The sequence below is a fragment of the Giraffa tippelskirchi genome, chromosome 11, assembly GCF_054371585.1.
Source record: "Giraffa tippelskirchi isolate mGirTip1 chromosome 11, T2T-mGirTip1v1.2.pri, whole genome shotgun sequence".
In the NCBI taxonomy this organism is placed as follows: Eukaryota; Metazoa; Chordata; class Mammalia; order Artiodactyla; family Giraffidae; genus Giraffa; species Giraffa tippelskirchi.
The window spans coordinates 102,419,381-102,444,370 of NC_137285.1; the positions used below are offsets into that span (position 1 = coordinate 102,419,381).

At 43.7% G+C, this 24,990-nt stretch overlaps 1 protein-coding gene across 27 annotated transcripts in view; it reads right to left on the bottom strand.

Annotated features, from left to right (window-relative positions):
* SIK3 (SIK family kinase 3) overlaps positions 1-24,990 on the bottom strand; it is a 278,071-nt gene that overhangs the window by 17,909 nt on the left and 235,172 nt on the right. For 16 of the 27 annotated variants that reach the window (XR_014070033.1, XR_014070032.1, XR_014070031.1 and 13 more), the window contains 9 exons: positions 12,404-12,522; positions 11,766-11,876; positions 11,380-11,523; positions 10,885-10,962; positions 10,393-10,502; positions 8,873-9,026; positions 8,492-8,647; positions 5,321-5,391; positions 2,950-3,093 (listed from right to left, as the gene is read on the bottom strand). Coding sequence is in view for 18 of the 27 variants with exons in the window: in XM_081546443.1 (XP_081402569.1) it covers positions 2,950-3,093; positions 5,321-5,391; positions 8,492-8,647; positions 8,873-9,026; positions 10,393-10,502; positions 10,885-10,962; positions 11,380-11,523; positions 11,766-11,876; positions 12,404-12,522 (1,087 nt within the window). In the remaining 9 variants the exon portion in view is untranslated. The remainder of the gene's footprint in view (positions 1-2,949; positions 3,094-5,320; positions 5,392-8,491; positions 8,648-8,872; positions 9,027-10,392; positions 10,503-10,884; positions 10,963-11,379; positions 11,524-11,765; positions 11,877-12,403; positions 12,523-24,990) is intronic. The other 11 variants (XR_014070035.1, XR_014070034.1, XM_081546450.1 and 8 more) reach the window with 1 other exon arrangement.

Consider the following 24,990-nt stretch of genomic DNA (forward strand, 5'->3'; position numbering starts at 1 on the left):
AGGGATGCCTAAGACAGTATGAGAGTTAGAAGCTAACACCTATACTTGTTACCTAATCAGAAAGAGATGTTTATGGGTTGAAGTAAGCAGATAAAAGACTGCCAAGGCAGCATTCCAGCAGCTGATGGAAAGGATCAGGGTTTCAGGTCCAGGGCAGAGATGACATCACACTGAGCTGTGGGTGAAATGATGTACCACCTTGCCAGTTACTCATTCTGGACAGAAGCGGAACCAAGGCAAAGAAAGCGGGTGAACAAGCGAATTCAAGTGCAGCAGACAGGGAGAGTCTAGGAGGGGCTGAGGAGTGTGCAGAGGAGTTAAAAGAGTTCTGGCAGCAGGGAAAAGCCCTCTACCCTCTAATGATGGCTCCTGTTTCAGACTCCACCTGAAGCTTGACACAGCAGTGAGCTGATGAAATGAACACAACATGTATCTGGGTTCGCTAACACGAAAGACAAATGAGTTTGGAAGACACACTCCGGAAACAGTGATCATGGGAACTGGTCTCAGGGGTATTTGCCCAATATTTCTCATTTCTGTTTCTACTTCAGGTGTTTGGAGTTAAAGCAAGCAGGTACTATTTCTCCTAGAATTTGATTCTTACACTTTCAGTATTTTCTGATGATGGACACATTTCTGATTCACTCAGAAAGCTGTGTTCTTCAAGGAGTTAATTACAGTCTGTCTGTACAAAACACATTCTCTCCCATCCCAGGTCCGGGAATTTCATGACTTTTCCAGAAGATCGGGTTGTGAACAGACTGACACCCTGGGCAGCCCAGCACAGGAGCTTCAGAGGAATAGTTCTTAGGTAGCTGCTCATTTTGGAAGCACTGACAGTATCATTTGTGTTTTATTTTTATTAGCAATCACATTCAAACTCAGGACAGCCTCATGTCAGGCTGATATTCCCACTACACTCTTCAAACAGGGACTTGGCTCCCCACCTAGATAAAATCCATCTTGTGTTAGTTAGGTTTTTTTTGTTAATTACACTTAATTTTTAATTTATAAATTACATAATTCCAGGATCACACACTCAGACCCCTCTTCTGTCTTCATGTTGGACTTCATCTACGACACGCCAGAAGAATAGACGTATGCGCTGTTCTTGAGTCATTTCCTCCAGCAAATGAAAGGAATTCAATAATCTCTCCAGGCCACCCATTTTCAGTGTTTGATAGCCTTGGAAAGTTTCTCTTTTGCCCTGAAGACTTGCTTCAGTCTCTGTGTCACCATGTTTTCATAGCAACTCCATGGAGACATGCTGAGTTTGCATAAACACCGCACCTTACGCGATCTGTCACTCACAGGGTATTCATTCCAGTTCAAACTGGCTTGACCACAGGGAACCCTTGAAACACTCTACCAAGAGTGTTCACACAGAAACAGACAGTAGACAGATCTCCAGCAGGCAAAGCCTTGACAATGACTAGGCAGCGTGGAAACCACACAAATGGAGCTGTGGGCCAGTGTGGCCTTCCTTTAGTAACAGGTGTAAACACAGTATCGGGTCAGTGATAAAGGCAGACTGTGGTGATGTGCCCATCTTCACGCTTGCCCCACAAGAACACGGCCTGAGGAGCACCTGAATTAAACAAGGATTAAACCCAAAGGACTGAAACTAAATAACAGAGCCTGACAAAGGCTGCAAAACTAAGTGTGGGGCTGTCAAGGAAGGAAAGACAGGAACAGGGAGAAGTAAAGCAATAAAGAGTCTGTCAGGTAACAGCATAGAGCTCAGAGTTACTGAGAAATCACAGAAAATGTACGGGCAGCTAATGATCACCCAAAGTGATGTAGAACTGTAACAGTGAGGTTCCTGAGAGATTCTCCTTAGAAAAATACTGTCTGTACCATCAGTTTTATTTGAGAAATGTCATTCATTCTACTCCTAACAGACCATTTGTACCATATTATTTATGGTCATTTATGAAAGCTTATCTTTCTTCTGAGTTCCAACGTGGCACTAATGATGTTTCAGTTTGCTCAGAGGTCACCTGTCTCTGCTGATTACCTATGATGCCCACTGGGTAACGAGACACAATAAAAACACTGTGTCAAGCTTGCCAGTGTGAGTCTGGCTGCAAGACTGAGTAACAACATATTTATAAACTTAATTTCCTCAGAATCTGCCTTCCAAACTTCCCAAGTAAGACTGCTCTTCACTGTCCTCCCAAAAAGACTGAAAAAAAAAACAAACAAGCTCTAGCGACCAGTGGTGGCTTTGAAAGTGTGGCCTGAGAGCTTGGGGACAGCTTTGGAAAGGACTAAGCTAAGATTTTTGGCCATCACAGAGTTCACAGAAGATAACCAGCAAGGTGTCACTCCCCTCGTTCCCAGGCTTACTTGAACTCAATTTTGTGAAGTTCTCTTAACAAGGAAGGCTAAACTTGTTTTTATGTCTTTAAGAGAAAATGAATCATAAATTTATCAGAGACCTACTAGAAGATTTTGCCGTCAGAATACCGCAAGGATGACCTTCAAGCACAACACTCAAGAGGATGCAGTGTCTCCGCTCTACCACTCACAAAGGAATGTGTTTTCCCCCATCCAAGCTCCTCATTCAGGGGTCACATGATAAGAAATGCTCATCCTTCTGATGGCGATGGGTTATTAAAAGGCAAGCCTACTGATGTGGTTACAAATCCTATCTCCAGCTGGTCTTCTGAGAGCTTCACCCACTTGCAGGTTTCAAGTTCAATTTCATCTATGAGTCAACGTCTAGAGTCATGAGGATCAACTGCAGGCAGTAAACACATCTACGAGGTAATGGGAAAGAAGTGTCTCCTATGTCCCTGGGCACGGCTGAGTCAAGGAGCTGAGAAGACGTAAAGTTCGGGATGCTATTTAAAGCCACGATGCTAGTCATCATGTCTGTAAGACTAGCCAGAAAGGGGCCTGTCCGATGGGCCTCAAGGAGCTCCCACGGCTCACGTGGCTACTCACCGATGCTGATCAGGTACCAGGTGAGGGGGCCAGACCCGGGAACGGAAAGGCTGCTGTCCTAGCTGCCGCTGTAGGTCCGGTGGGATCTCAGCTGTAGGGTTGGTCATGGCCAGTGTATGCCTTTTGGACCTATTTGCCAAGTACCTGCAACAAGCAGGAGCACATTTCATAGTAAAAAAGACAGACAGGAATACTCCTCAGCAAGAAGCATTAGAAGTTAATCCAAAGCACTCAGAATGAAGTGGCGCCAGAGCACAGAAAGGGCTCAATGGCCAACAGACTCCTGACTGGATGGAAGTGAGACATGTCCCAGAAGGCCAACAAAAGCTGGTTTCGCACTGAAGTGGCTCAGTGTTGGACCTAAGAGTAGCCGTTAAGAGAAGAGAGAAAACAGATGTTGCTCATGAAGTGGATCAATTTTCCTGACTTCATTCCATTCAGGAGAAGAATGTATTTTCTGCCGGTTAACTATGTTCCTTGGTTTCCCTCCACATTTCCAAAATACAAGTTAGAGGAAATGAGCCCTAAGAACTGTTCCTAGAGATGAGCCAAGAGAGAGATCCAGATGGGCTTTGCATATGTCTCCTGAGGCCACTGGCCCCCAGGGTTTGAGGTTGACCTCGCTACAAATCATGGAAAAAGATCCTTTTGCGTGGGGCTAAGTGAGTTCTGACACCAACCCTTTCCTCATGCCCCAAGACTGTAACTCCATCATCGGAGAAGAAAAACTGATGCTGTCCCCAGGGGACCAACATTCTCTAAAGGATGAAGAAATGAAACCACATGAAATGTTCAGAACTGTTTTTTAGGTGAAAAAAAAGGCAAGGCAAGAAAAGAGAAGTTTCAAAAGCTGAAGAATTCACAAGCTGATGACTTATTCTGAAGGTCTTTCAGATCCACCACTAATACCATTAATAACGTATTGGTCCCCCTTGGTCTGATGATGACTTCCTTCACCACTGCTGCTCTTCTTGGGCATGAATAAAAGAAGCATCATTCCTTCCATGACATCAAAAGGGATGGGCATTTTACCCTTTAAATGTTGGTCTTTAAAGAAGAAAGGAGGAGCTGGAGGAAGTAAAATGTAAGACAAAGAAGACAAAATGAAATACTGCTGTCTAATTCAAGTAGGAAGGCAGTAAGTTTCCTAATTTCTCTTCATGACTCCAGCAGGGCCCATATGCAACTTTATATACCCTGTGATCGGCAGCCTATCGAAATAATAACATCAAGAAAGAAACCAAGTCAACACGATTCTTCTGTTGGCTATTCTGTAGAAGGAGCTTGCCCACCTGCCAACACCCCTGTTCTCCACTGTTCTTTCCACACAGGACCAGCTTCTTTTTGGACAGCAGCTCTCACACAGAGCTACAAGCAGGTAGAGAAAGGACACTGGGCAGCAACCATCCGGGTAAGAGGTCTTGTTTCATTCATTCTTAACTACTTGGCCCACTTCAGCTAAAACCAATTAACAGACTAGAGAGTAAATTAGTGGTATGTAAACTTGCCAGAGGGTAGGTAAGCCATTAGTGGTTTAATATCCATTTGATAAAAACACCCAAAGTTTCCCCAAGAGCCCATGAAAACCATTTTATTTCAACTTCCCTCAAGGGAAAAAAACATATAATTTTGAAGAACACCTGTATTTCTGGGAAAATACATGCTGGATTCTGGTCAACCCCCACCCTCCCCCCAAAATAAGAAAATCAACTCCCACAAGGGGTCATGCATGAAGCTGAGGACCACGGCTAATGGAACTGAGGTCAAATGAACAGTACAGCATGCCTGATGGTCACTGCCGTTTTCTGTGAATTAGGCATCTCTGCAAACAATGGATATTTGCATCTGTCCCTGGACCGAATCCCATATTCTTTTTTCAATATCTCTTTGTTGATACAAGGGGATGGCAGAAACACAGCAAACAGTACAAGAGGTATTCATTCTCCTGGAAAGGAAGAGTCCATGCCAGCGGTCCATGGCCAGACTAGCTAGGATCACTGTCATCCCAAATCTCCAATTCCTTTTCAGTAACAGTTCTTGGCAGGTAGGAGCAGGCTTTGTGCCTTGTGAATACTATCAGAGTTGCAATATGAAGGCAGGGGGCAAGGAAGGAAGGAGGGAGGAGAGAAAAAGTTCTTATGGTTATTGCTGTCACTTAGGGGACTTCCAATGGTGCTTACAGAAATGACATTTTCTGGGTAGTCTTCTGTTACTTCCGTGTGGGGAGGAACATGCCATCTGGCTTGAGCAAGAGACCACACAAATGTTGAAGCTGCACTGGACCACCTCCTTGGGCAGAGGTGACCTTTCGTTGGTCGCAGGGGGAGCCTGCCCAAGGACGCTCTGCAAGCACTGCCAGATGCCACATTACCTCTGCACAGCTTCCTGATCTGGCTCCCCATCCGAGCTCTCCTCGTCCACAGGGGTGACTGCTGGCACTGCCTGAGGAAAGACAGGAAGGAAAAGCTCAAAGCGGCGCTTCTTCCACAGCAGTTCTTACTCTGGACACTGGGCTCGGGGCAGGCCTCTCTGGTACTTTTTTTTTTTAATCTGCAAAGCTTTTCTAGGATCCCTGGGTTATAGAGAACATTCACAGACCTTTCAATTGTCCCACTTTTACCTTGCTCAGTTGATTTTAATTTCTTCCTCTGATTCGTCTTCCTTCATTCATTTATGCATCCAATAAATAAGCTGAATGCCCACTATGTTCCAGGATAAAATGTGAATTAATAAAGTTCTTGCCCCTGTTTTACAGTCCAGTGGAGGACAGAGACAGGCAAACAGACAAAAGGACAAAATAGCATGAACTAGTCATGGGTGTGTGGGAACTGAGCAGGGCATCTTAGGGGACGTGGCCTCGAACCTGAGACCTGAAGGACAAGTAGGAACTAGTCCGGCAAAGAAGGAAAGGGGTCGCAAGCGTCTAAGGTTTCTAGGCTGAGAGAGAAGGCCCACGGTGTTTGAGGACCCGAGAATATAGTAGGAGTTTGTTTACCTGGAATGACTAGAAACTGATTTGTTGTTTCATGTTAAAGTTATTTCCAGACTTTAGACGTCCTTAATGCCAGAAAAGCATACTGGTTTTCTAAAAGTCCACTGTAGCACATAACATATAACTGTGAAGTTACAATTCAATGCTTTAAAATCACTGTCACCCACCAAAACATGTATGTGAAATGAGGACCGCCACAACTGCATGTGTTACGGTGACTTTTCCCGGCTGCCTGTGGGCTGGGGTATGGTATAGCCTTGACAGCTACTCACAGCCTGGGGCTCACGGAACCACCATGCCTCAAGCACTGAAGCAAAAATCACACTTCCATTATTACAAAAGAGCATTTTTTAATGGACAGTAATTGTAAAACAAAACAAACTTTTCGGATAGTTCCATTGTCTGAATGCTTCTAGGGTTTCCAGAACTCTGACTATGGTTCTGCAAGGCTGGAGGGAACAGGGTTATGCAGGAAGTGGCTACAGACGAGGTGGGAGAGGAGCCCTGTGGCCAGTTATAAATGGCCTTAAATACCACATGAAGAACTTTATTTTGAGAAAAGGCAGTGGTGAATCACTAAAGATTTTAAGTGGGGACATGATGTTACAAGATTTATATTTTAGAAAGCTGGCCTGCTTTAGTTGCAGCGTGAAAATGTCGGGTGACAAGGATGAGGAGACAAGCCTGGAACCAGGAAGCCCGTTTGGCAGCCATTGTGTTAATCCAGGCAGAGGATGACAGTAGCTTGAGTGAGGGAAAAGGCAGTGGAGATGGGACAGAAGATAGACACTTACTTTATAGGCATGGCATAACTGCTGTGATGTGGGGAGTAATGGAGAGGGAAGAATTAAAAGAGAAAACCCAATTTCCTAGCTCGTCTAACCAGGGGAGTGATGGTGCCATTCCCTGTCACCCAGAGGGAGAGACAGGTTTCACAGCATCAGGACGTGTTCATCTGAGGACATGCTGAATTAAAATGGTGAGGACTTGCCAAGTAACCAACGAGATCTGTGCAGTTGGTAATCATATAGATAGAAGTGCAGGGCTCAGAAGAGCATTGTGGGCTGGACAATCTCTCAGTGACAGAAATAGGGAAGTGGACAGAATCACTCAGAGAAAGTCTGTAAAATGAAATGGAAACAGGACCTCAGACAGAACTGTGGGTTTCTAGGAAAAAGAAGAAAGGAACCTGAAAAGGGAAGCTAGGAGGAAAACACAAAAGAATAGGGTAAAAGAGGACCATTTTTCAAGGAGAAAAATGGTCAGCGGTAACTAATACAGTTGGGAAGTCCAAAAAGATAAAAGATGAAAAACGTCCACTGGAAGTTTGTTAGTGATCTTGGCAAAAACAGCTACAGTGGACAGAGTAAGTCACTACACCTCCCATAAAGCTGCTCTGGACCCTTCCAAATCTACATTGACCTGGCCTTTTCCTAAGTGCTTCTGCTACCTACAGGTCCATGGTCTTCACTCCAGCACTTCATCACATTGGTCTTCTACTGTTACTCCAACACTTCACATATGTGGATCGCATCTTTCTATTATAGTATAAGCTCAATGAGGCCAGGAACTGTAAATATGAATTCTTCCCTTTTCCCAACAGCCATGTTACTGGCACAGTGGACCTGCGTCAGTCTACAAACTGTTTCATCACTGATCTAAGATAAGGTAGGTAAAGTAACAGAGAGTAATATTTATAAACCTTTATAGCAACTTAACGGAGTAATTTTTTCTGTTGAACCAAATAAAATTTGGCCTTGTAGTTCATATGTTTTAAAATTTTAATTTTTCTGATAACAGGGAAAACAAGGTCCTCAAACTAGAGAGACACCTTAAGAAGCACTGCCCTGAAACACCCAGTGAGGGCTGCGGATATAATTAGCACTCAACCTTAATGTAGTATGAGATTTAATGGATGGATAAATGAATGAAGGAATGAATCTACCTATGGCAGGAAAATAATCAGAAATAAACAGAAACCAGGGGAAGAAAAGAATCTTTGAATGTAACCATCATATTAAAAAACATGGGGTTCAGAGAATCCAACTGTCAGCTTAGAAGCCGAATCATCAAGGGATCCAGGTGGCACCAAAAGTGTGAGGTATGTTAATCAAAGGAGGACGAGCTGGTGAGAAGGTAAATCTGGAAACCAGTCTAAAAGGCAATTAAGCCCAGAGAAAACTGTTAGCTTCTACTGCCCTCTGGCATGGAAATATGATCTGCAGGAAGGCTGGGCCTGAGGCTGTGACTCCCTGTCTTGAAGCGGGCAGGGTTGCAGCCGCCCTTTACTCGGGTGTCTACAAGAGGCCCCCCAAAGATGAATCCCTCTAGAAGCAGGATGCAGTATGGAAATTATTTGGTTAAGTGAAGGAGCTAACCAAAAATTAAGTCTGGAAGATTCTACTAGCCTGAAAAAAATGGAAATGACACTGAGCATTGCATATTGAGGGAAAGAAGAAATTCAGACATTTAGGTTGGAGACCCTGAGTTCCAAAACCTCTTTACCAAAAGCCTCTGAGAAAGCAAGCAGGGCTTCATGCTGCCACTCACTGGTGTCATGGTGACAAGAGGGGAGGGTCCCCGTGGGCGCTTCAGCAGCTGCTGGGCATGGAGTTGGATGTTGGCGCCTCCATCTGACGCCCTCCGGCCAAGGGGCCCCATTCCGTTCAGCAGCTGCAGGGTGGGCGGCTGTAACAGGGACTGCTCCTGCAGGAGGAGAGGGGGAGGGACAGTTTGGTGAGGTGGGGAGAAAGGAGGAGAGAAGACACCAGTACTCCAGTCTACTGAAAGGAAGGGATCCCACGATGGTGACGTGGACGAGAGAAAGCACCCTTCTAAGGACACCCTGAAATCCTGGGGGCGGTCTCTGAGTTTCTCAAAGGCAGCTCAGACCAGCTCTCTGGGGGCAAGCCCTCTCCCACGTCCGGGTACCTTGTATTCCAGCTGCCCGGTTGGCTGCAGATTTTGCATGGGCAACAGGTTGTGCATGAAGTTCATGTTCGGGGCCACCTGCAGGAAGGGAGCCTGCGGGTTGACTCCAGGAAAGCCAGGCAGCAGCTTCTGCAGATCTTCCATGACCTCCGTGCTGACAGGAAACAGGACGATGGAGAAGCCTGGTTACAATTCTCCCTCACAACCTAGAGCTCCAAACTTGAGGACACTGCTAAATTCCACACGGTTTAGTTTATCTTTCTACCTTCCTCCTAAATTTGTATTTCTCTCCAAGGTCCCAGAGCGAGCAGAAGTGTGTGGAGCCAGATGTGTGGAATCTGGCTCTCTGCCATTTCGCTATCTGTGGCTGGGATCACCATTCTGCACTGACCACTCATGTAAAACCAACAGCTCTGTGCCAACAGGAAACACTGGCCCCCGTCCAGTTCAGGTCTCCAAGGCCTGGAGGTGAACAGCAAGTGAGGGCACACATGGGCCATCCACTCAAACAATGGCTGCCCCAAAGTAGCAGCTGATTCACTGGGGAAAGAATGCTGTCAGCGCCACCAGGGCTGATGGGCAGATAAGCTGGGATGGGCAGGGCTGTGGAGCTCCGACAGTGGGGTTTATGGCACACTTTAAAATAAGAGCTCTTTCTACTAACAGGGTGACACGGGACTTCACCCTCGGAAGCTGACACTGTCTTTGGTGCCAGAAAGCTCCCCAACTGCCTGTTTCATTGTAGGCTGAGAATATGAAGCAAGCAAACCAGTAAGCAGGGGAGGCTCTTTTGGAAATGACTCAAAGAAATAAGAAACCAGCTTTGCTCCAAGCTGAACTCTCAAGAGGACTCTTGCTACAACCTTCTCTTCCCTTCTCAGGAGAAGAAATAGCCAGAAAAGTGGTATGATTTTTAATGGTGAGAATCTTCAAGTGTTGAACAAAAACCAAGAGAGCTGGCCTTCAGTCCATTTCTCCAGTGTGCGGGCAGCAGGGGACACAATGTAGGGCTGTTTTGGGAAAACACTTTGGGAAACCGGTACTTATTCGGCATATTTTTGGACTTTTGTTCACATTTTTTTTTTTCACTGAATTTAATTTTTTTACATCTATAAATTCTATCCTGCTATTTGTCCTCACTTCTTAGATGAGTCTTCCATTAGAATATATGGCAAAAAACATCTCTAAAAGCTGTCAAACACAGATGCATTTTCAGGGGTACTTTTATGTGGCTTAGATCAGAAGACCTCAGTCTTTTCGGGAAAAGACATGCTATGTTCTTCACCAAAGTACTGTCACTGCCTGGCATGATGGCGGCTTTCAGCCCACCCTCCACTAGGGACAGCTCTGCGATCCTCAAGTCCAATCAAGTCTGATCTACTGAAGAGGTCAAGCCTGAAGAGGTTAACCACGTGTCTTGGCCACTGTATCAGATCTCACCTGGGAGAGACAACGAAGTAGGGAAAAGGTGCCACGAGAGGAACTCAAAGTCAGATGGGAATTTTCTGCCAGACACTCACCGGGGGTCGGCCACGCCCACTGTGTGCCTCCTCATGGACAGATAGCGGACCAGCGCTTCAGGGGAAGGCTCTTCACCCTCGTCACTGTCCACGTTCACCGCCCCGTCCGGCTGAGGTGAGGGAAGCGCGAACAAATCAGAAACAAGAGGGGGTGAGAAACAAGAAGAAAGGAAAGGGGACTTTCCAGGTGGTCCAGCGGCTAAGAATCTGCCGGGGTAGGGACACGGGTGAGAGCCCTGGTCCAGGAAGCTCTCACATGCTGCGGGGCAACTGAGCCCCTGAGCCACAACTCCCGAGCCTGTGCTCTAGAGCCCGTGCTCCGCAACAGAAGCAGCCACCACGACGAGCAGCCCCCACTTGCCACAACCAGAGAAAGCCCGAGCGGCAACGAAGGCCCAGCACGGCCAAAAATAAATGAGGGAATGGATAAGTGAGAAAATATATGGGAAAGAAAGCAGGTTCAGCTGACAGCCATCAGGGGCTGCTACTTGCCTCCACGATTTGATTCTCTGGGTTGATGAGCTGCACCTGGGGGACGCTGATGTTCATAGTGGTACCAGCCTGCTCCGCCTGGAAAGCAGTACACACATATACACGCTTTTCAACACCAGAGGGAAATCATTCAAAACATTCTTGATGGCTAAAGTCTATGTTTCTACTTCTAAGCTTTTGGTTCCTCTGCTCTTAGAAGCTACAAGGAAGTATTCTTTAGGGAAGACAGTCTCTCTCAATAATTTACTGTTTCTTTAAAAAAAAAAAATTCAACTATTGGTGTCCCTTCTGAGTGCTGGAATACTCTTCCACCCACTCTGTCAAAGAAAGGCTGAGCTCTTTGCTTGGCCTCTGACAAAGGAAGAGATGGCAGCTGGGAGGCGACGGGTAGGGAAGAGCAGGAACTTTCGTGATCTGGCGTTAGAGAGCAATGGATAACCACCACCCCTCTCCACGTTACTAGTCCTGAATCTCGTCACTGGAGTTATCACCCACCTGGAGGTTGACTGGTGCCTGGAAGGCCATGGTTCGGGGCATGCCAGGAGGTACTCCAACACGCAGGGTTTTATGTCTCTTATGCCGGTCACACAGCAGGCTGTAGATTGCACTATAGTGATCATAGGCATCTGATCTTAATGACTACCAAGAGAAAAGGGGAAAGAGCAAAAAACCATGGTAAAAGAGCACATCAATGACCAAAACTCTTTTAAAAGTAATAGTAGAAGAGTAAAGTGCCTTCTAAGTGCCTTCTTTTCAAGGGGCAGAGGAAGAATGGAAGCAAAACGAAAAGATCCAAGTTCCCAGGAAGAAGGATACATGGAAAAGACAGGACAGAGGGAGCACAGCTACCCCCACCTTGTCCTCTGCGCGTTTAGGTATACCTGTAGTGTCCGTTCTTTGTCCAGTCCCATGTCTTCCATGGCTAAGAGGACATCCTCATTTAGAGGGTCCATCTGTCTTTCTTCCTTCAGCTGCTGGCATTCAGCTATTAACTGTAACAAAAAAAGGCAAGCTATCAAACTCCCAATTAACTACATCAAGATGGCAGATCATATATAATGAACAAGCTGTTCCATGCTCCCTAGCTTGCGATATTTTTGGCCTTAGATGAAGCCTAAGCAAGAAAGCCCTGGTACTCAGCTAGGAGCAGATAAGATGGCTAGGCCACTATTTTCCTCAGCTCCTGGGGTACCTGGGATGGCTACAATGATTTAAATAAAGGAACGCTGCGGAAGCCATTGGACTGTGCACAGTGAGAGACAAGAGGAGGTGAACAATCCTGTGGGAAGAGGCTATACTGTCCCAAGACCCGGGAAGGGATCTGGATGTGAGGACACACGGTCAGGAACTGGTATCACTATTCTGTAACAGCTCAGCCGGTTAAGCTTCCTTCTTGCTGGCTTCAATTGCTTCAGGATTACCTGCCCTTCTAGGTCCTGGCCTGGTTACAATCTTACGCAAAAGAGCCTGCAGCGGCCAGAAGAGGCGTTTCCGGGGGGCGATTGGAAGGCCCGCTCACCCTGTCGAAGTTGGGGTCCGTATCCCCTAGCTTCATCCACTTGTGCTTACAGATCTGCTCCATGGAAAGGCGCTTGTTGGGGTCCAACACCAGCATGTGGCGGATCAGGTGCTCACATTCTGCAAGAGACAAGAGGTGGGCCATCAGTGCTGGTGAGGGAGGCGCCGCAGGGGCTGAGGAACAGGGGTGGGGCAAGCAGGTGGATTCCTAGCTCCTGGCTTCTCATTTGTTTCTCTCACTTCGTGATCCTTACCTCTGCCATGGCTTACTCCAGAAGGGACCCGGCAAAGGCAGGAAGAGGTAGAGGAGAGGGAAATTCAACTCTGGGCTGGGAGTGGGGGTGGGGTGGGGGTGGGTCCTGGTTAATACCTTCACTAAAAGTCGGATTAGAAAAAAATCTGGGGATAATCCCTGGATTTCATTTACTTATATTTTGTAGGGCCTCATTTACTGCAATTAAGGAAGAGTTTCAGTGTCTGAAGATAATCTGTGCCTTACAAGGTCCCCAAAACAGTCAGCTCCTTCTTCCTCTGTGCGTTCCGATGTGCACACTAATGCTTTCGGTGTAGGGTCTCAGGTGTGTGGACAAGACAGGCATGGAGCCTCCCTACCACACACCCTAACCCTTACTGATAATTTTCTCACATTCGTAGGGGCATACAACTGAGCTCTGAGCTAAAGAGATTCAGATCAGAGAGGTGTCTCTCTGGGAGCTCATGTCGCAGAATACACTGCAAAAAGAATGATGGCTCCAAAATCAAGATGCCTATATTCTGATTTCAAAACCACCCTCTATTTCTAAGTGTTCTCATCTGTAACTTGAGGGTACTGATGATGACGAGGGGATAGCACTTGTGATGAAAGTGAACCTAGATACTGACGATGATAAAACAGCAGTATGGAGACACTCTGCTGAGTACTTCACACATATTTTGATCTCATTTAATCCTCACAGCAATCCTAGGAGGAAGAAACGATCATCATTGTCACTTTGGAGACGTTAAAAATTAGGCACAGAAAAGTCAAGAAACTTGTTGAAGACCACTTAATAGGTTAGATTTCAAACCAGTCTCTTTGGTTGGTGCTCTGAATCACACCCCATCTCACCCAGAACCCGCAGAATAAAGTCCAAAGTCCTCTGACCTCGCCTCCTGCCACACACCTTCGGCTCCCTGAGCTCCAGTGGCACCGGCCTTCTTTCTAGTCTGTGCATGTGCTTATCATATTCCTACCAATGCCATTTACACTTGCCATATCCCTCAGTTACCCTCAAGGACAGCTGTTCCCCAGCCGTCACGTGGCTGGCTCCTTGTCATTCAGGAAAGAACTTAAACGTCACCTTTCTCAGAAAGATCTCTCCTGGCCACCTCATCAACCTCAAGGAGGTGTCCAGTCGTGCCCTATGACATCACACTAATTTCCTTCACACTAATGACTTCTTTGTGAAATCACCTTATTTATTTACTGTATTGTCTAATCCCCCGCCCCCCCACCATGTGAGGCCTGTCTTTTTTATTGCTGTTTTCAGTGTCAAACCTGCAATGCCAAAGATGATGATACCTAATAGGAGCTGCATAAACAGCTGTTGAATATATGTGAATAAGTAAACAATTATTGAAACTAATCAAACAAGACTGTATGTGAGCAAATGCTTTTAAAAACTATAAAATTCTCCATTAAGATACAAGATTGTCTGTTTCCATTTTACTACAGCTGTCCTGGAAAAAAAAAAAAAACTGGCCAGTGATAGTAACAATAGCAATATTAAAGAGACTTTAATAAATGAAAATACTTTTTATATACAAGGCATTGTGCTTACCAACTTTATTTCATTTAATCTTAACAACAACCCTACATTAGCTACTGTTATCAGCCCCATTTATAAAAGAATAAACAAGTTAACATGATCAACCATTGCTACGTTACAGCAGAGTAAGGACTTGAGAGCTATGCTCTTAGCATATTTTCACGTGGGTACAAATCGTCTGATATATTTTCCCAGAGTAAATTCAACTCTGAAACCGCACAATTTCTGCACCATTTGGTGAACATCATTCTATGTCACCATCATGAAAGGAATACAAAGAGTAATTAAGACAAATTACTCAATTTTTAAATTTATTCTAACTTGAAAAAAAAAAACAAAGCCTCTATATCAAAATGATTTTATGGCAGTCATCAATTTGTTCCAGCTTTATGATTAAAAATATATCCAAATGCAGTACGGCTCTCAAAGTCTGCAGTTCCTATATTCCTATAAAATACATGCCATCTACAGCATTAAGCTTTTATGAAAATTATGTCTCCAGAGTAAGCAAGGCTAAAATCCACAATTGCAGCATCTGTGTGGAAGACAAGTATCATCACCACACACCTTTATGGTCTGCAATTACCTGAGGGGAAAAAAATGTTCTTGATTTAGAAAGCTGCTAAAACTAAAGACCCGGGTGTATGGAGAAGGCCTGGGCCTGATTCCAAAGCTGTGAAATTATCATTCGGGCCACTAGATGGCATTCTAACTGTTCTGTTTTCTTTTGGTTTTCATATAGTATCCAGTGCATTAGTCCTGAATCAGATGAGATGACCAATGCTGAATGATGTTCAGTTATAGGCTTGCTTCAAAACAGAATTTTAAAGGCATTTCCTTAAAAACAAACAAACAAAATTTAACACCACTGTAACAAGTCCTGAGTGGAAGATATATCTGGTTCAATATCAGGATCCTGAAACCTCTTTTCAGTCATCCTTAACTATTAGTTGGTTTCAGATTCCTGGAAAAATCTCCAGAAAAATGCAAACAAGAATTCATACACAAAATTTTGCATCTACTTTTTAGTCCATTCAAGGAGCCCACAGACCCTGTGTCACAGATTCCCTAGGTGTCTATAGGTCCCAGGCTGAGGGGTCTGCAGACATCTTGTTGCAGTGGCAACAACTGAAGGACACAAGCTCGCATCTGTGTTCCCCACATGCTATCCAGCACCCAAAGGAGCAGAAATCTCACACTCTTCATATGCTGCACAGATGGCAAAATATGACAAAACGCGGAAAGCCAGGGGATTATCATCAACTCATGTTTCCTAAGCCTCACATACAGCTCAGGAAATAATGTTCAAACTAGACTGGAAGGCACCGTTCTACATAAAACTGGAAAGAGGGTGAAAGCAAAGCGAATAAATGCTCTCAGACCTAATAACACAACTAACCACTGGACAGTCCATTAAAGTGAATGGAAAGAAAATAGGGCCCCAGATCAAAGAAGACAAAACATCAACTTGCCCAGATGCCAGAGAAAACTGTATTTTAATGTCAAAAACGGCCCCATCGCTTGTTCCTCCTCAAAGGGCAGTCTTTGCTATTGAATGGAATGGAAGCACCGTGGCAGTGCAGGCGGCTCTGCCTGCGCCAGAGGGGGCTGCTTCAGAGCTGCTCTCACGGGCTCCTCGCAAGTTCAGGGCGGCGCCGGCCCCCGGGGAAACCCGGTGCCACCAGAAAGGGGACTAGAGGACGCCCAGCTCAGGCCCTGCCCCATGGTGCTGACAGGCATCTGGATGGCTTTGTGGAGAGCTGGCTCCTGTATGGGCAGGGTCCTGGAATGGGAATTAAGTTCAGACCGCTTCCTCAAGTTGTAATTCCTTCTGAGGCCGGGTATTTAACGTCTTTTTCCTTTTTTGACTTTGATGATAAACAGCTTTCTCTAAGAGGCTGAAAGTATTCAGTCTGAAGGGGAAAAAAAAATAAAGGATGAAGAAGGGGAGTTTAAAACCAAATTCAAATTCACCCAAGATACTTAGTAGAAGCTCTGTCTCTATTTCCAAGATAGAATAAGAAATATCAATAGAATTACATAAGAGAAAAGTTCCTGATTAAAACTTTGAAAACATGCCACTGAAGGTTAAAAGCCATGAGGCTGATTTATCTGGGAGAAGAGAGGGTGCAGGCAGGAAGGGCACACGGAGCGTCATCAGTATCTGCAGGGTGAACAGAAGACAGAGTGCGTTTACACTGTGCTGCTCCAGGGCCCTGAATTTGGAATAATTAGAAGTAACAATTTCAACTCAGGAAAAATCTTTTTAATTATTACAGTTGATCCAAAGTACTAGATTAAGGTCCTAGGGATCTAAGGAGGGGCCCCTTAGTGAAGTGAGGCAGGGCCACACCTGGGGCACAGCTGATTTTACTCATTTTATACATTTGTATTCTGAGTAAGGTTTCACTTTAAAAATTAAGTCCAGAAGCAACTGGATAGGATAAACTCTTTGGTCCCCTTCAACTCCAACAAACCATGTAACTATGAAATGAGAACAATTTGACCTGTGAAATAGTATCTTTACTGTCACTAGAAAATTTCCATTTAATGATTAGTTTATATTTTATTTACATTACCTATGTAAAGTTTTAAAATGTATGGAGTCATTAGGATCCAACTCCTTATTTTATCTTGAATAATTAATGGGCAATGTTAAGCCCTTCTCAAGCCTGGCAAAAAAATCGCTTTTTCCTCTTGCTCTTCTAGTATATCCAATCCCAATCTGAGAACACCAGGATTGAGCTCAGAAACTACCATCTCACTGGCTTCTAAGCTGTCAATACTCAAGGCAGAAGTTCCACTGCTCTTAAGAAAATGAATCCTTTCAGCAGACTCCTCTTTTCTATTTCCATAACAGGCTGAGAGGTCTTCTTTGTTTTTGATTAGAAATGTCTAATCAGAGGCTGGTGTTTGCAATGTCATTAGAAAGGGCCCCCAGTATTGGTGTGAGGAAGACTGGGGGTCCCTGAACGTCTCACTGAGCTCTGCATCACCAGGGCCTGCACAGCACACGGTGTGAAATAGGTTCTCAGTGATGCCAGATGAAAGAAGCACTGGACAAGGTGACTGCTACAATTCCTCCTAACAACTTTAACAATCTGACTCCAAGAACCCACAACAGAATAGGCACTCTCTGTGTTTCAAGCTGGAAAAAACAGCCAACTGTCATTTTACAGAACGTTAGAATGTGGCACTGTCTGGGGGCAAGAGCCTGGATCAGACGATTTCCAAGGCCTCCCCTTGTAGCTTTAGAGCCCGCTGTCTCATTCACACAGAGGGTACTTACTCACTGATCGTTTCTAAGGCTGCCCAGAGTAATGTGTAAATCAGATTACTGCGTGAGGAGGCAGCTGCGTGTAACACAGCCATAGCGTCTAGGTTATGATACAACAAACCCAAACAGCTCTTGGCAGATCAGATCTTCTCCATAAACCCTGTGGATGTGTCTGACAGTATTAATAAAATGTCTTTATCCTCTTAAGAGAATGAAGTGAGAGAGAAGAGTGGAAAACAACATAAGGAAGGAGGGAATGGAAGAGTAATAGAGAAATTCTTTTAAAAATATTATTTAGTAATAATTACTAACATTTCTTGTGCACCATATAAGAGCTAGGCAGAGTGCTAATTAAAATAAATGAACCCCTGAAGTTAGCTTAAGCATCTAATGTACACACTAGTCTTTATCAGTACTATATCTATTATACAAATAGAGAAATGAAAAATCAGATAAGTTAAGAAACTTGACCAGGTAATAAGAGGCAAAACTAGGATACAAATTCTGGTCAGTCTCATGCCAAAGCCAGAGCTTTTAACCCATATAATACCTAAATTAACTGCCGATGTTTTAGGTAGCAGCCAGCATATCTTTATAAAAACATATCAAATCAATTTCATTCTTCCTCCTACAAATCAAATGCCATGTACTCTCCACAGGTTCCATCACAACAGAGTCACCTATAAGCCAAGTCCATAGAAAGCAGGCCAGGTAATAAATTCAGAAGGCTATGAACTAGCTGGGAGACAGTGTCATGACGAATGGCAAGCTGCATCAGGGTGAACTGAGAAGGCAGGGACATGATGGTGAGGCTGAGATGCACTACACAAGAGCAAGCTTGGTTGACGTGCCCTGGTCGTCGCATGGTGATGGGGTTGGGGATGTAAGGCTGGCAATCACAGGTTTCCCCAATCAAGGAAGCACAAACAGGCAGAAGGGGCAGGCAAAACTTCAGGGAACCAGCCCTCAGAATCTTTAGGCTGGTTCTCTGATGAAAGAAATGCCAACTGTCCCTTAAACCCTTCATGTGCTGCCAAAGAATGGGACATGACAAAGCAATCATTTTCAGCTCTATGGGCAGAGGAGTGGTCTGAAAGGAACTGAGTCATAGATTCTTTCTGACCACATAAAACTGCTTGGAGCTGGGGGAACAGAAGACATCTGTGTGCCAGGAGGCACGGGAAGAATGTGAGGAAGCAGCAGTTACCCAGGAAGTTCATGTTTCTTACAGGTGCTTGGAAGAGGGGATGGTGTGGTTTCTCACATCCTCTTTCCAGTCAATGCTAGACTCATCTGCTTTGTGCTCAGTCATGTATGACTCTTTAGCAACCCCATGGACTGCATGTAGCCCACCAGACTCCTCTGTCCATGGGATTTTTCTGGCAAAAATACTGGAGTGAGTTGCCATTACCTCCTCCAGGGGATCTTCCTGACTCAGGGATCAAACCCATGTCTCCCTCGTCTCCTGCACTGGCAGGCAGATTCTTTACCCACTGAGCCACCTGGGAAGCCCCTAGTCAGTCAATACTAAGGGTGTTCAAAGGTAATGCCGAAACATTTAGCCTGAGAGCTCTTTGTTTTCAATAATTTTAACCAACTTCTTAATAATGTTTAATTCTCCAGAGCAATTCAAATTTCAAAGAGGGCTTTATTTTCCTCAAATCTCAAAAATCCAAAAAAGAAACAAAAGCAAACTAGCTAAAATGTGTTTCCATTAAAATGAATTAACTTCGTATTTTTTTTTTTTTAATTAGCAACCATTTATTGTTAAAAAGAATCTTTTTTAATAAAAAAAACTAAAGCTTCACACAGCAAAATAAGATTGAAAATGCATTATGCAATGGGCCTCTTAATGTCATTGTCATGTTCAGGAGAAAAATGTAAGATATTGACTAATTTTATGTATTAGTAGACAAATTTAATAGTTAAGAATGTTTATTAACTACTTAAGGGCAAAGACTAAAAGAACAGAAATGCAATGCATATCTTCCAAACCAGTAAAGGGTTTTTAAAAGGATGTATATGGAAAATTTTATCAATTCTCTGCTGCTGCTGCTGCTGCTGCTGCTGCTGCTGCTGCTAAGTCGCTTCAGTCGTGTCCGACTCTGTGCGACCCCATAGACGGCAGCCCACCAGGCTCCCCCGTCCCTGGGATTCTCCAGGCAAGAATACTGGAGTGGGCTGCCATTTCCTTCTCCAATGCATGAAAGTGAAAAGTAAAAGTGAAGCCGCTCAGTCGTGTCCGACCCCTAGCGACCCCATAGACTGCAGCCTACTAGGCTCCTCCGTCCATGGGATTTTCCACGTATTTTTTTTTAAAGTTAAATGGCACTAATTTCTTATGCTTTTCAGAACAAGAATACAATGTGATATACAGCCTGATTCTATTATCCATTCACTTTGGCCAGCTCAAGTACCAGTCTGGGAGAGAACTGATACTATTATAATAAACAGAACAAGACTGATGACTGACCTGCAATGACAAATTCTGTACGGAGCAACGTGGCTGTGATAAGAGTTAAATACTGAATTAATAAATTAAGGCTTAAAATTTTTAAAAAATCGTAAGTATTTGTGCCAAGATACATTTTTTTGGTATGAAGCTGGCCAGAGTTAGGAATCCTCACTCTGCGAGTGGACTGAGTCCTAGAAATAACCTTTTTTAACATGCCCAAGGAAACCCTTGCCACGTTCTAGTAGTTCAGATGGTAAATAATCCGCCTGAAATGCAGGAGACTCAGGTTTGAACCCAGGATTGGGAAGATCCCCCGGAGGAAGAAATGGCAACCCACTCCAGTATTCTTGGATGGATGATCCCATGGACAGAGGAGCTTGGCAGGCTGTAGTCCATAGGGTCACAAAGAGTCAGACATGACTGAGTAACTAACACACACACAAGGAAACACCGTCAGTGTCAGCTAAGGTCAAATCTATCTTATGAAGTGACTATTTTAAAATCTAAACAATGTAGACAAACGGTCTTGTAGTAAGGCATTACAATGTATAAAGAACATATATTCATAATGAATATGCTGTCCTATAGATGCATTTATGCACTGCATAAATGTTAAGTACAATCATACAAAATACAGGGGTTTTTTGTTATTACAATGAAATTTTGTTATATTGGACAGTGCTAGAACAATGGTGCTGTAGGTATTAGAAGATTTTTACTCTTTAAAAATTAAATTCTGATACTTTACTATCATAAGAGAAATACATAAACATTGCTAACTTTATTTAAAGTAACAGTCAATACCACAGTTTTACACAACGAAAGAAACTACATAATCTTAGAATTAACTCTAATGGAACTGACTTTATAATAACGTTGGCTGTTGTAAAATAGTTCACTCATAATAAACAAGCATTGAGATCAACTCCTCTAAGAGAAATGACACTGAGGAAAAAAATGTCCTGTTTTGAAACCAAATGTTTTTAGTTCTTTTGGGGAAAGAGAAGTGCGAGTCTCGATACCAGAGAATTCAGTAAAATTCCTACAAGGATAGCCCAACAGCAAGAGATCAGACGAGGAAGTGGAGAGTCATTTAAATACAAATTCTACCCCAAAACGCTGGTTTCTGCAAATTACTGGAATGTTCTGGAATAGAAGGAAAGTTCCTTACATCTAAATCCTATGATACCCTTTCTGTGGCTGAACAGAGTCAAAGGGAGATGACTTGGCACAATTACACTGGTGGGTGCGGATGAGGAAAGCTTCTGGTGGGAATCAGTAAACAGGCTGCGAGGCTTTCTCTTTGAGTTTAACAAGTTTATCAACCTGAGACAGACTGAGAAGAAAACAAGTGTTTGACCCATAGATCTCCATTTGTTAGAAAAATAACATCTATTTCTTGATCTTTCCTTATTTTCAACCGTTTTTCTAGGTGGCTGAGACGTTGCCAGAATTAAGATTTAGAAATTAGGAGTCTCTGGCTTAAGGGCTGGGGGAGGCTTACATTGACCTGTAGCCCTGACCTTGAAAAGATCCCAGCATGTTCTACTGTTTACACTAGAGGCTGTCCAATGTGCAGGTCACATCTTTAAAATAAAAATTTGTCACTTATACTATCTTACTATTCAAATATATTTTAAGTCCTAATAGCAACCATTATAGTGGAAGAAAATTCTGGCTCACTTATACAGAATCCAAGACACAGTACTTGATACTAACACTTTTTTTCCCCCATAAGTAATCCAGATGAGCAAAGATATCCGTTCCAGAACTCTCTTGATACTTGCAATCACTCGTCAGAAATGTACTCACTGAGAATTAAAATACAGTCAAAGACACCTGGGTGGCTTCTGAAGCCAGCTCTGTCGCTGCCTGGCTGGGTGATTCTGGGTGTGTTCCTTAACCTTATCATGCCTCGACTGTCTTGTCTGTCAGGTGACAATAGGAACCTACCTCATAGGGTTGTTTTAAATATGAGATATCGACAGGCTAATGCAACAGTGTCTAGTACTGAGAAAGCGTTCAATGGCTGGCTGTTAGCTATTATCCAGATCTTCAGAGTGCTTCCATCTAGGACATCTTCCCTTATCTATTTTCCTGTATTGGGACGCTGAAGCAAGGAGACAGTGTGCCTGAAAAGGATAATAATAAACAGGACAGCACCCATGTTTACCTCCTGGTTTTCTATTGTCTTAGGTGCAATCACAGGCAAGAATACTGGAGTGGATTGCTATTTCCTCCTCCAGGGAATCTTCCAGACCCAGGGATTGAACTGTGTCTCCTTTACCTCTTGCCTTGCAAGTGGATTCTTTACCTCTGAGCCACTGGGGAAGCCCCCCAAGTAGCAGAGGGTTCATTAAACAGGTATGGAAGAACTGCTCTGAGGACTCTGAGTCCTTGAGTATATGGAGACTGATGGGCGAGTTACTTTAATCTCCTGTCCCAATCCTTCTAAACAAAGTGCTTTTAGCGAACCAAGATGTTGTGTGATTCTTGATGAGTAAGTCCATCAGGGCCAAGTTGTTTGCATCTCAGTGGAAGCTTTTTGGCAGTAGCTGCACGGTAATCTCCATCAGAAGCATTATGTAAGCCTGGGTCTTGCATTCTGAGTGATAAAATGCTTATGCAGTATTACAATTAATTAAGTCACAAATGACATTTAATCAATATGGACTCAAAAATATTGTCCACAAGAGATCTCTATATACTTGCCGTCAGTGCAGTTTATTCCACTGTAAATTAATTTTCCTTCAGCTAAATAAATGACTGATCTTACTATATTTGCTAATAGGTGGTATAACTGGTGAATAAGACAAACTAGGCTTTAATAAGTAGGCCTCTCATGGTTTTTAAAAATATACTGGTAGTGATTGAGCTTGATGCTCAAAATATTTACATTGCTGGCTTCCCTCAGTGGGAGCAGAAGTCAGAGAAAGTATTTGCGAACACATGTGGCCAGGTCAGGTCTCACCTTCTGCAGAAACTCAAAACAAACAGCAAGTTTCAACTTCCATAATTTAGGCTCAGGGTTTCATCAATACCTAACTGGTCTTTGGGACGCTCTGAGAAGTTTAACCCAAAAACACCAGTCTAAATCAAACATATTTTACTTAAGACATTAAAAGCCAACTCGATCGCAGATCAAACCCTTTTTGAACTAGAAATCATTTGACCTGGTCATTTATATAATAACCTATATAACAAAAGTACATAAAGCCAGTTAATAATTCAGATCATCAGTGAGTTACCGATCACTTTATTAACAATAATAAAATACAAAAGTCTGACGGAAGATTCTACAGGTAAGTGGTGATGATTCAATTTTTCATTAAAGAAAAACTTACTGAATGTTTACACCGTGTCAGTCACCTTTAAATTTTATGGAGGATGCTGCTGTACCTATGAAACACAGTTCTGATACAAAGGACTCTGCATTCTAGGGGCGAGGAGAGGAAGACAGATACACAGTTACTGAACTAGGTGGTATAAAATCGATCCGCTCCAAATAAATCCTTGTAAATTTACACCCCTGTCATTCCAAATTGAAAGTATGTCTTTAGTATATCTTGGGATGTCCATGAAGGGAAGTTTGTATCAAACAAACAAGACCAGGCCCAGAAATATCCACTAACTGCAAGGGTACTTCATTCCACACATTACTGACAATAAAGAGATGCTTAGAATTCTTGAACTAACTATATCCATTTGTATAGTATGGCCTCCCACACAGCTGTACATATTCTGGAATTCAACTTGGCTAGAAGAAGCTAGAGCATGCGGCCTTCCCCACTCTGCCACCCAAGTGCCCATTTAAAAAAACAACACTGGTTCAGCTGGAGTTTCTAGACCCTTTTGGCAGAAAAATGGATCAACTCAGTTGAAGTCTATGACAACAGTCTGAGGGAAAGAAAAGGGTCCCGTTTTTCAGGACTCCCCCAACTACATCATCTACTGTAGCACAGTAACAACAGACCTGACAGGCTGCAAAGGGGCTGGCTCCAGCCTCCAGATAAAGAATTCACTTTGGGTCTAATGAGGTACAATTACATCCAGAAACTAGAGGTGTAAGCAGAAGAAGGACTCAGGGACAGACTCTAGGTTTCCTTTACATGAACTTGAACCTTTTTGGTACCTGAAGGAGGTCTAAGCTGAGAAAAGAAAAAACCATCTGATGTGCTCATTTTCTTCCATAGCTTATCCTGGCAGAAGTCTCTGAGGGCTCCAGGGTTCAGGCCTGTGATGGTGGGCAAGGCCAAGCACACGTCTGTCCCCAGGGGCAGAGAGAACATGCGGGTAGCACGGCAACTGTCCACTCATTTCCTAGACTGGGTTCTTGTTCCTTTCTGTACTTAATCTTACCAAAAAATGTTATTCCTATTTAGGGAATTACTTGTCCAGGATTCAAGACTGATCACATTTAGGATAATTATATTGGTATTCTCTAAGTCTTTAAACTTTCCTGCTAACTCATACCATGCTATAAATATTAGTTCTTTCTAAGTAGTGAAGATGTTGTGCAGTTTATTTCTAAGCACTAACAGACTATGTGGCTGACGGTATGGTTAGCTATTCACCAGCGTCCGCTGTCTGAAGCCACCTCTGGTAAGACTTGAGTGAAAATCTTCTGCCATGCGGTGGGGGTGGAGGGGAGAAGGGATCCAAGCTGCTCACAGGAAACACTGTGGACATTGGAAAAGCAGAGGAAGCGGTTTGTTTGCCTCGCCCTTTCTTTGTAACAGTGTGGTGCAGTAGAACAAACACTCGTTTGAGGACTGACTTAGTCATTTATCACCTGTGTGTCTTCAGGCAAGTCAACTAAACTTCTTTAAACGTCAGCGTCTCAAACTTCATTGGCAAAATGATAAACACTAAGTGCCAACGCCGACTCCAGGGTACAGTTAGCTAGCTCAAATTAGATCAAGTATAGGAAACACTTTGTAAACTTGAAAGCCCTAAAGCAATGTAAATTATGGCTACTGATATTATTATTTGAATTATTTGGTAGCAACAAATCCATGCATTCATGCATGGATTCATTCATTTAACAG